The sequence below is a fragment of the Gavialis gangeticus genome, unplaced genomic scaffold (genome assembly GCF_001723915.1).
Source record: "Gavialis gangeticus isolate Ggan-Ray unplaced genomic scaffold, GavGan_comp1, whole genome shotgun sequence".
Classification (NCBI taxonomy): Eukaryota; Metazoa; Chordata; order Crocodylia; family Gavialidae; genus Gavialis; species Gavialis gangeticus.
In genome coordinates, this window is record NW_017729008.1 from 1,854,437 (window position 1) to 1,866,504 (window position 12,068).

At 43.1% G+C, this 12,068-nt stretch overlaps 1 protein-coding gene across 1 annotated transcript in view; it reads left to right on the top strand.

Annotated features, from left to right (window-relative positions):
• Nucleotides 1-12,068, top strand: part of ALG12 (ALG12, alpha-1,6-mannosyltransferase) — a 35,391-nt gene that overhangs the window by 328 nt on the left and 22,995 nt on the right. The window contains exons 2-5 of the mRNA XM_019509351.1: nucleotides 7,352-7,538; nucleotides 7,721-7,853; nucleotides 8,441-8,614; nucleotides 10,505-10,699. Coding sequence (XP_019364896.1) covers nucleotides 7,377-7,538; nucleotides 7,721-7,853; nucleotides 8,441-8,614; nucleotides 10,505-10,699 — 664 coding nt within the window. The 5' untranslated portion in view covers nucleotides 7,352-7,376. The remainder of the gene's footprint in view (nucleotides 1-7,351; nucleotides 7,539-7,720; nucleotides 7,854-8,440; nucleotides 8,615-10,504; nucleotides 10,700-12,068) is intronic.

Below are 12,068 nucleotides of genomic sequence, written 5' to 3' on the forward strand. Positions count from 1 at the left end.
CCCCCCCCTCCCCCCCCCCCCCTCCCCCCCCCGCTCTTTTGTGCCCGGGGGGGGGGGGGGGGGTGCGGAGGAGGCACCTTGCAGACCAACTCGGCAGGGCGGGCTCCAGTCCAGCCAAGCGAGGCGGCTCCCTGCGCCTGCGCTGCGGTACCCACCTGTCGTGTCCCGGATGGCCGGGTTCACACCGTGTGACGCACACGTTTCTTGTGAAGAAAACCCCCGGTGTGGGGATGGTGCAGGGGTGCGCCGAGGGGCTGCAGCGCTGGGTCTGAGACCCCGGGAAATGCCAGCTCTCCGCTTCTCTGGCCCTGACTTCTCTGGCCCTGACGACAAAAAAGCATCCGAGCAAGCGGTCGGGCGCTAGGAGTTGGGCAGGGCACTGCGGCTTTGACACCCTAAGGTTCTACTGGAAACCTCACGCATCGTGTTGGCATATGCAGCGGGGCAAGTGCGGCGAGGCACCCTGCTGCATGCCTGCAAGGATCCCCAAGGTGTTGCAAAGCCCCCGGTTGAGAATCCCTGCTGTAAACAGTGGCATTCCCTGCCACCCCTGGCAGGTTCTTCACAGCCTGGCTGAATACCAGCAAGGCTGTAAGCACCGTTTTCCTTGAAGTGACATCCTTGTCTCTGTCAAGTGCCCATTAAATGAAAATGGCCATTAGTTCTAACACTTTCTAGTAAACATCCCCTGAAAGGTCAGGTCCATGAAGAGATGCAGAAATATAAAGTGGAGACAGCATTAACATTTCTCAGAGACGAGCAAGGATATTCCCCAGTATTTTGAGAACAAGCCATGAGGATTGACTGAAGAAACATTAATGTGTTTTCTCCTCAGATTCTCAACCCATGGCATGCGTGCCACAAGTGGCATGGACAGTATATTGGGGAGGGAGTAGGGAGCATAGCAGCAGGTAGGCCAGGGAGCAAAAAGTAGAGCAGCAGATGGGGCAATGGACAGGGACTGCAGAGTGCAGGGCTTAAGTTATGGTATGTCTGCCAAAAAGCTTGGCCCTCACTTATTTTAGGGGGTCATACCTTTAACCAATGTGGAAATACTGAGAGTTTGTTGGAATGTAAATAGTCGGCCAGTTTTTAATCTAGGCAAAACCATTTATTTCCAATTGCATTTTTTAGATATGGATGAACTATTTTGCTGAAACTCCAAAAAAAAAGAAAGAAAAATCATTCTGAGATAAACGTCTAATATAGAACAAAGATTTAAAATTTAGGAAGGAAACTTGAGTTCCTGAAAAAGAGTCTTCTAATGGGAAACAGGCAACCTTAATGATAACTACTCTGTCTATAATTTCTCAGGCTTCTCACCTTCATTATAATACTCTATATAAATAGAGTAAGTCTTTACTTTCTTGATTTAAAAAAAAAGGTCTAACTGGAAGTATTTTGCCCTGTTACAGCAAACTTTTTATAGTGTCTAATTGACTGTCTTGCTAAATTCAACTTGAATTTTGTCAGCATCAGGTTCTGATTAATGAAGTTACCTTTAGAATTGTTAAGAGTTGTCTGTATACTTTGAAAGTTATGTTCTGTCTTTTCTGTAGAGGTGCTCCAATACATTAGTCCGATATTAGATTGGCACCAATATAAAGAAAATTGACTATATTGGAAATTGGCTTTTTTTGTCTGATGCGGCCAATAATGTGACCAATAAATGCCCTGTGGATGCGCACAGCCACAGCATGCACGGGGCCAGGAGTGCGGCCCAGCAGCTTGGAGAGCTGCATCCAGCTGGTAAGTCTGTTATGGTGGAAGGGGAAGGGAAAGGAAGGGGCAAAGCAGGAGGCAGATCAAGGCTCCTGTGGTGAGGGAGGGAGGGAGTGGGACTGGGGCTGGGACAGGGGCTGGGGCAGGTGCTGCCCAGCCAGGGTGGGGTGTGGCAGGGTGCAGGACGGAGCCGGGGCTCATCTAGGGGGCATGCGGAGGAGGAGGCAGCTGTGTGCACCCTGGGAGGGCATGGGGGTGTGTGCCCCTTGGATCTGCGGGCTGGGACCAGGGCAGCACCGGGCTCTTCCCAGCCTGTTCTCGGGGTGGGCGGTGGTGGCACTGGGAGGGAGCTACGGGGGGAGGGAGCTGCAGCCACCCCAAAATTTGCCATAACCCACCCCAAACTGCTTCCCAGCACTGCCACTGCCTGCCTTGAGTGCAGCCCGACGCAGCCCCTACCAGGAAGAACCAAGCACAGCCTCTGGCCCCAGCCCGCAGTGGCAGCCCGCCCTGCTTCACCCCACGCCCAGATCCAGGGGGCATATGCCCTCCTGGGGTACATGTAGTGGTGGGAGCTGCCCCCTGCATCTCCCAGATGAACCACAGTTCCATCCCAGGCCCCGCCCTCCCTGGCTGGACAGCGCCTACCTCAGCCCCAGCCCAACGCCCTCCTTCACCGCAGGGGCCTCAGTCTGCCCCTCACCACGTCCCTTCCCTTCCCCGTCCGCTTTCACCACAACAGATGTACCAGCCAGACACTGCTCTACAAACTGCCAAGCTGCATATTGGTAAATCAGATCAGTATCGGCCGTTATACCTCTTTAAAAATTGGCAATTGGTATTGCTCAAAAAATCTCTATTGGTGCACTCCTGCTTTTCTACAGTATTTCTTTTCTTTTAGGGGATTTCAGTATATACACTATATACTGATTATCGTTCAGTGTAAGTTTGCTGTCATGTTTGTTTCCTCCAGTTGTAGCTGAAGTAGGATGGATGAGAGTCAATACAATGTACAACAGCCTTGTGAAGTAAACAGTATACAGTGTGTGGCCGCTATGATTTAAATTTTTAAAAAGTCTCTGACCTTTATTATATATAGAGTTTTTTCAGGAGGACCACAGGAATAAGCTAAACAATCTTGTGGTCATATCAGAATATAGTTGTGGCTTGTTTTAGGTCTTAAATATTCCGGGTGTTGGGAAGCTGGGGCTCCTCATTTGGAGAAGCTTGATCCACTGAGACTGCTGCTTTATGTGCTTTAGATGAAGTATAGAATGTAAGTGAACATTCTTGATAAAATCTTGTCTGACATAGAGAGACTTATTCATGCATTATAGTTCTGTCAGGAAAAAGGGATGTTGTTTGCCACAAAAATTAAAATGCCTTTTCTCTCCATTGGTAACGTTTAGTTAAAAAAAAGTCTTTTAGAAGCAGGAGTTTTGACAAAATTGATTAATACAGAGATTTAATCACTTTAAGCATTTCCTTTATATCCTACTGTTGGCCAGCCAAGACATCTCTTCCAGTGCTTTGGAGGCTTAGTTTTGTCAACCCCGATAAAAAAAAAAAGTTCTACCAGGCACTTCTCTAGAAAATCTTCTCTCTTCTTAGCATGTTGTATTTATTTAGACTCTTAATATTGTATGCCAAGCCAAATAGCATAAGACCTACCATGGAGTTCTTTACCTCAGATCCTAAGTCTTCAACAATCTTAAACAGCAGCAATTGTGAGAACAAGAAACACAAAAGAGTCTGATGTAGAAGAAAGTCTTCCTTCCAGCTATTTGGGCTGAAATCCTTACATCAAGGCCAGAGTACTTATTGAAAGTGCTGGAATCATACTGCTTAGCTTTGAGAGCGAGGAACACAAAGCTCATTCTTTATGAAGATCTAGATACACCTATCTATCAAAGATAGTTTGGCCCAGAGAATCAGTTGTTTAGAGCTCCTAATAGATGGACCTCTAAACATGCAACTCAAAACACAGAACCAAACATTTCCTACTTGTCTCACCTATATTGTGCTGAAATTGCCCAAGTTAGCCCAAATTCTAATTTGGGTTAACTTGCCGATTTTGTGTAGTTGAGAACATTGTGATTTTTAAAACAAAACATCATCTTTTATTTAATTAAATAGTGTAAGTTATCAAGCTGAGCAATTTAAACTAAATCAACAAGAGATGAGATTTCCAGTGAACACAAGAGAGTTTTCTGTCCATAAAAAAAGCATTCCTTACATTGTACAAGTCTAGATGAAACATTGTGCACTCCACAGTCATACAGTAATAGGGTTCAATATTACCAGTCATCAGCAAACCAGACAAATTAAAAGCTCAGCTTTTTCTTTCACTCTCATAGTCCTCTCCTTATGGTCCTTCTTTCCACCTTTTTCAGATTTTTTGGAGAGCGGGGAAGGGGTGAAGATGCTCTCAAGATCATTAGGGTATTTCAGGTCTACAGAGAACAGATTTCAAAGCTGTTGGATCCTTACACAGTGGCAAAAGTGGATTCTCATTCATATTCTTGGTGGCACAGTAGCACAAGAAGAGGGTACTCTGTTTGGCAGGGCCTAAACTAGTACTTCATGCAGGAAGGAATAAGAAGATCAGTGGCCAATTGAGCAAACAATTTTTACCTGTTGAATTTGTGCTTTTTCAAATCAACTACTTAAATGATTAATGAGATTATTCAGATAACCCAAATAGAAAACAATCTTATTTGTACAAAAACTATTAAAATAGTACAAAACTGGAAGAAAGAAATGCAAAGATACCAGGTAAAAGCTTTCTTACCATACCTTCCTTTTACTTTCCTTGTGGTATCAGAGCACACAGTACCAGGTAATTACTTATATTATAAGTCTGTTCCCAACATGTTTAGGCCCATGGAACATGTTACATTTATGGTGCAATTGTACCATAAGTAGGAGGTGCTACACATTCAGCTAATTTATGGCACTGTAAAGTGGCAAACCAGCCCCAAAGTTATTCCACAAAAATTGCGGACTATCTTTGTGGCTCATTTTCAGGTTGCCATAAATTAAAGTGTAGCACTGCCATCCTGATCTGACAGTCAATTGATTGTCAGCATTGGCATGGGGACAGGATTGCCGTTAAGTTAGGGACAGCTCCAGTTCCAATGGCAGAAATCAGCTGCTGGGAGAGTAGGTTGCAAGGCTCCCTGGTTGGGAAAGCTAAGCAGCTCTGGCTTCTGGGACCCTGGCAGCCTTTTCTGTCTTGTCCTGTAGCCCCCGCTTAAAAGTGGTAGGTTGTGGGAGGCTGACCTGAACCCGTGCTTTTTAGATGTTCCAAGGCATGGGGATCCTGGTACAGTAGAACCGTTTCCCATTCCTAAGGTCCCTGTGCCATGGGACATCTAAAGATCATGCATACAGCTGGGTTGTCATAGGGCTGGCTGAAAATCAGCTGATTGTCAGAACTAGCCCAGACAGGTCCAGGTCTTGAACCAACCTGGGATAATTAAGGCTGGGTCCAGCATTCATTTAACTGCCCTGGCTCCAAAAGCCCTGAGTCTAGAATCCACACAAGACTGCTAGGGCTAGGTCCAGCATTCAACATCCAGCATCCCAGGGTCTCAAAGTCCCACTTGGGACCTTTGGGGCCAGTCAGACAAGCATCTGATTGTTGAACCTGGCCCTGATAGCCCTGGGTTTGGAGCCTGCGGGAGGCTGTGGGCAGCCCTGGATCTAGGACAGTGCTGTCTTCAGCTCATTCTTCAGGACTGGGGTGAGGACAGCTCAGCAGCAGTGCATTTGGGATTGGAGGAATTTTATGCCCCATCCCAAACTTCATGCCTTCTGTCATGCATGTCTGAAATATATGGGATAAGGCATGAAATTCTTCCAATCCCAATCATGCCGTTGTTTGAACGTCTGTCTGGGGCCTAAGTGTCTAACTTCGTGTAATCTGTGGAAATAGAGTGGAACATACACAAGGTTTTTTAGTCCCAGGATGTCAGAGAACCATCAGAAATCAATTCTTCAGTGGTCTTTAGACATGTCAATTTAGATGTAACACTCTGGGAATCTCTGCATCGGGACTGTTAATTCCCTTAATTTATTTCTTTCCCTTACCTTAAATACCTGCATGTTTTACACTAGCTAAGTTAAAAAATTTAGTAGTAGTTTGGCCCTTTTTGCAAGTCTCAGAGGATTTTAGGAAAATAGGCCTGCTCAGAAGTCTAAAATAAAGATACAGAATTCACTGAAAATGATTAATATAATTAACTAAATTATAGCATGCAGTTATATGTAATTTTAAGCATCTTTAATGTGTGTAAACAATTGGTATGTTGGCCCTTAGACTTTGTAAATGAAGGCCAACACTTTAAATGTCAGGTAGAAATCAGGGAACATCAGTTGAATATGCTCATTTAAAATATTTCACTAGTCTAGTGTATTTGGAAATGTGATTGACTGATCATTGTTTAGGGTAGTGGTTCTTAACCTTTTTAGACTTGAGGTACCCCTCATTGGATTCCAGGAACTCCTCAGCTCTTAACATTCAGCTCTTTTTTTGACTGTGGAAATATAATAGAGCAATTCTTTTGAATTGCAAATAATTGCAAAGAACTCAGAAGCCCCACAGCAGGTCAGAATGTTTTTGATGCATGGATCTCTATTTGAAATCTCTAGGTTTTTGTGAATCATGTGTAAGTGTTCGCATATCTAACAGTGCTAGTTCTGAGCAGCACCCCATGACACCCTTAAAAGGATGTTTTGGCATCCCAGGATGCCACAACCCCCTGGTTGAGAATCACTGGTTTACGGTACACATCAGGGGTGGGCAAAATATGGCCTGCAGGCCAGATCTGGCCCACCAACAGTTTCAATATGACCTACATGTGCATGGCTGCCAACTCATGGGATCTGGCCTGTGGGCAGTCAGAGGCTCCAGCCATTGCATGGCGCCAGGCAGACAAGACTGCTTCTGCCCAGCAGCATCAGGCATCAGCTGTGCACCAGGCAGGGCTTCTGCTGCAGTGAGTGGATGGCAACATCAGCTGTGGATGCCACTGGTAGGTTCAGGAGCCTGGATGACATGCTGGGCGGGCAGCAACATCTCTCCATCTCTCTCTTTGTGTCTCTGCCTCTCCTTTCCTTATTTCCTCCCCCTCCCTCTAGAACCTGGTTGAAACTGGTTCACTAGATGTCACAATGCTCAGCTGTGTACCCAGACAGGAGCTTCTGCCACACTGGGGGGCTTCAGAATCCATTGTGACACTGCCAGGAGGTTCTGATGCTGCTGCCTGCCAGGTGCTGCAGAAGCTCCTACTTGGGTCCACAGCTGAGGGTCAGGGCTCATAGTGAACTGTAACTTTGGCCTGGTTCTGGAGGGAGGGAGAGGGAAGGGAAGAGAAGAGAGAGAGACAGAGGGAAAGAGCAAGACACACAGATGGATGTGGCCCTTGACAGGATCCCAGAGCTCATTAAGTGGCCCTCCAGCCCAAATAATTGCCCACCCCAGTATACATCGTCAGCAATGTATTTTCCTTTGAATTCTAGCAGAGTTAGTTTCTCCTTTTCCATTTATATGTGTTTTGTCATTATGTTAATATGATTTCTATTCTTTCCCGTTTTTCCCCCTAACTTTGATCTCTGGCAATAATAGAATAGATGTGGAAGTCAAATTCATCATGGCTCAGAAGAGGAGCTCAGGTGGGCAGCCGTTCCTGCTGATGATGATCATTGTTGTGGCCTTTGCACATTTAACTGTCTGCCCATTTACAAAAGTGGAGGAAAGCTTTAATCTGCAAGCAATCCATGACATTGTGTACCACAGACTGGACTTGGATAAGGTGAATGGGAAAAGAGGACTTTAATTCTTAGGGACTGTTTGAGATAGCCAGCCCTCTTACTTGTATAGAACAAATGCAACATGAAGCCTGGGGGCATTATTTGTCTAGTTTTCATTCACTCTTCCGTTTTCAGATGTTATTTCTGGCTTGCCCATCTTACAACTTTTTGCTTTTCTTTGCAGTATGATCACCATGAATTTCCTGGAGTTGTCCCAAGAACGTTCCTTGGACCAATTTTTATTGCTGCACTTTCCAGCCCAGCTATATATGTACTGTCTATGTTGCAAATGTCCAAGTTTTACTCCCAGTTGATAGGTATGAGAACTTTAAACTCTGAAAGGAGATCCTTTGCTGCTCTGTGCTGTACATTTGTATTGTTTTAAATGAGTGCTCTAGAATATATTACCTTTTTTAACAAGTGATCTGGCAAGATTGAAGTTGCTCAACATGATGTCATTCATGCATCTTTTTGAACCAGCTAACACAACAAGGTTTGTTAAAGAAACAAAGGTGTAACAGTGAAAAAGGAATTAAGAAAATATTTATCATATTATTCTGAACACCTTATATTTTACTTCGGTATAGCAACATCTACCACATATAATATCATACACAGAAATCAACCCCTCCGATAACTGCAAACAAACAAGGGTGGATTGTATTGGATAAACTATGAGCGGGGGTTCTTACTTTGTGAGTTTAAGTGTAATCTCTAGTATTATATTTTAAACAATTTGCCTGCTTCTTCAAAGTTTCACTACCCCACTTCTTAAAAATGATGCTACTTAAAATATTCTTTGTGTATACACCACTCTAATTTACCTTTATTTTGTCATTGGTAGGTCAGTCAGTAAGGAATCTGGTGTTACTTTTTTTTATTTTTCATGTTTATTCTCCCAAAGTTAGAGCAAGCTTGGGGCTTACTGTGATTTATGCACTATGGAAGTTACAGAAAGAAGTTAGAAAGCAGTTTGGATCAACTGCATCAACCATCTTCTGTCTTATAACTGTTACTCAGTTTCATCTGATGTTTTACTGCACTAGAACTCTTCCCAATGTGTTTGCACTTCCTCTTGGTAAGTTTTTTGACAGAAGATACTGTTTGTATACTGAAATGTTTCCTAAGTTTGTTGATAGCTAATACTTGTGGACAAATAAAATAAGTGCAGCCATCCACAGACATACTGTGTGGCTGGTAGTCTGAAAAAATTAAGGAAAATGTATTTTTCAGTATTTGTTTAAAAAGATTTTGTTAATCCAGAATTCTGTTTAATATGAGCATATGTGGGTTTTACCAGAAGATTTTCATTAAGTAATGGTCTGACAGTATTTACTTGATTTGTAAAATGTGGAGCCATTGCAGTCTCTGATCCTATATAGGTCAAGTATCTATAGGAGGGACAAAGCTAGTCCATGCAGGGAACCAATTCAGGAGTTTGGAGTGAACTCCCACAGTAACTAAAGATCAGCACTAACCTCATCGCTATCTCCTCCCAAGATAGGGATACTTACTTCAGCCTAATGTAAACACATAACAGTGTGCCTATTTAAAAATTATAAAATCCCCCAGACCAAACCCAACCTTGCACAGAGTTCTCTCCCAGGAGAGATAATGAGAGAAAGGAATCAGCCATGTGATAGTACTGTAATGGTTGACTGGAAGGTGCTCAGCTACTGCAGCGATGAGGACAGCATCAGAATCTACAGAAATAAACAAAAAACTCAAGAGTTGAATTGCCAAGTTTATATTGCAGAGTAATAACCTTTGCAAACCGCTGACATCTACATATATGAAATATTTTTCTGCCATTACACTTTCATACAAGCCATTTCTGTAACTGCCACATTGTGGTTTTCTGGTGATGTCTGATCATCAGTGCAATCTATATTAAGAATTAAGGGCACTATGAAGAAGTTTGTGAACCCTCTGATCTGTAGAAATGTATCTGTTCAACTAAACATGCAGACAAATTTACATTCCCTTGTTCTTAAGAGGCACAAAATGTATTTTTAGGTGTGTACAGGTGGGTGCTATTAGCATGAATACAAACTACAGAAATCAGGAATAGCAAACACACTGGTTGGTACTGAATAAATAATAATAGCAATAATCATCTTGATTAGGAAAGCTTTGCATCGTGTGCATTTAGTCTGATAGATTATTTAGTCTACCCCTTTTGTAATTGTTCCTTTCCCAATTAGCTGCTATGACAAGCTATAGAATGTTTTTAAGAAAATCCTATTCTGTGTTCCTTTTTTCCGGCTTCAGCAGGAGGTCTGCTGGATTAGAAGTAAGCGTAAGGGTTAGAAATGGAGAATGAAGAAGCTACCTGAATTAGAATTTTAAAAAGCCAGTACAGGTGGTCCTTGGATTTACAACACAATTGGTTCCTGAAAACCACGTCTTAAGTCGAAACGTAACTCAGATCTGATTTTCCCATGGGAAACAATGTTGTAAATGGGGGATTGGTTCGTGAACCAAGGCCCGATAGCTTGTTTTCACCAAAAATAACCCCGAATTTTGTACTCAGTCAATTATGGATGAGTAATATAGCTACCTTTAATGTATTTATGGTGTAAATAGGAATCATATTGATTTGGAAGCACTTTTTGAGGTGATTTTGCTGGAGTTTTTGAAGGGCTCTTGGTTGGACTTTTTGAAGGGTCCTTGGCTAGAGTCTTCTCAGAAGTCTTGGCTGAAGGTTTCCTGGAGTCTTGTGTGCTTTCTTAAAGAAAATGTCCGAGGAGGTTTGGACAGATGTTCTCCAGGGAGATGGGTGACACAGCGAACTTGTTCGCTGGTGTGGCGTCGCATCGGATCAAGCATCGTAAAGTCAAAACTGACATCAGAAGGTCGAAACAGGGTGTCAATTTAGAAACGTTGTAAGTGCAAAATGTTGTAACTTGAAATGTAAGTTGAGGACTGCCTATATACCAGATGTTGTGTATTTGTCTGTTTTCTACAGTTCTGCTGGCACTTATGTTTTGGATACAACAAAAACATGGGCTCTTCATCTGGTTCTCAGCATTGGCAATTATTGTCTTCAGATCAGAGCTCTGTATATTCTTAGGCCTCATGCTTCTGGTGACATTATTAAGTAAAAGACTCTCTATTTTGAAGATGCTTTCCCATGCTATCCTAGCTGGAGTGTTTTGGTTGGGTAAGTGTTTATTTTTTCATAGAATTTAATAGATAGATTTTTAAAATTATTTTCCTGAAGACTAGTTTGATTTAAACTATAGCTGCGGTAAATTTTCCCTTAATTAAAAGTGGTGTTTGAGAATAAATTCCCTGTATTTTCATAATCAGAGGTTAATTTTAAGGCAAAAATAGTGATGCTTTCTAGTTGCAGAAATATTATTTAGCAGAAATCTTATAACAGTATTCCGTCTCCTGTAGAAGCAGCCAGGTGTTTCAGTGTATAAAGGTTTTCCTCAAGTGCTCTGCCAGAGGAAGGTCTGCATGCCTGTGCAGGGTTTGGCGGTCATTGCAACGTATGAATTAAGACCCATGGGAAAGGTGCAATGAGTTGAGTATTTCTTTTAAAATAAGGAATTAACAGTTCCTTATAGTGAAATGGATATGCAAGGGGCTGGAGAGATAGGACCATTGGATCATATATTGCCTTATTGTTTTGATTTTTTACTGTATTAGTTTATTTGGAAATGCTGTGTATCTCAAGTCATTTATAGAACAGAGGGGCATTTGTATTTATATCCTTACAAATATTTTGAGTCTTTTCAAAAGGGGGACATTTCAGAAAAGCAGCAGCTGGTATGTTCTCACTATTTCATGTGAAAACCCACTGCTCCAACTTTAATGCTCCTTCATCCAGGGTTAAAGTTGGAATGAAGCATTCTCAACTTGTTCACACATAGAAGGTGCCCACACCCTCTGAGTCTTCTCCTGTGAGCTCATTGTCTTTACCAGGAGGATGAAAAGGAAAGGAAGAGGAAGGAAAGTAGATTAGAAATGGACATCATCAAATTAAAGGATCAGCTATGCCAGGATGTGTTAATTGGCACAGCTGACCCAATTCATCGGGTGAGACACACGTTGCCTCTTTTCCTGCCCATTGATTTTATGGGACAACTGCTCATATGTTCCTCACTTCCAGAGATGTGCCTTTGGCCATCTGTGAGGTTTCTGAAGATTGCTAGGGGCACATCTCTGCAAATGGGGAACCACAACTTTCCCTGCTTCCAGATATGGGTCCTGGAGATCCAAGGGGTGTATCTGTAGAAGTGGAGAAAGCTGGGACACTCCAGTAGGGTTCTGCCAATCAGTTGATTTGTGGTTTTCACCCTGGGACCACACCAGAGTGATGAACTTGCTCTGGTGTAATCCCAGGGCTGACACCACCAACTGCTGTGTTCCCAGGGCTAGGCTTGCCAATTAGCTTATTAGCCACCCCAGCCCTGTGACTGCACTGGAGTGTGCTGGCTTTTTTCACTTCCAGATATGCACCCCCAGGAAGTGGAAGTGGTATTAGCTCCTTTGTTACTGGTGCTAACACCAGCCCTGGCAGG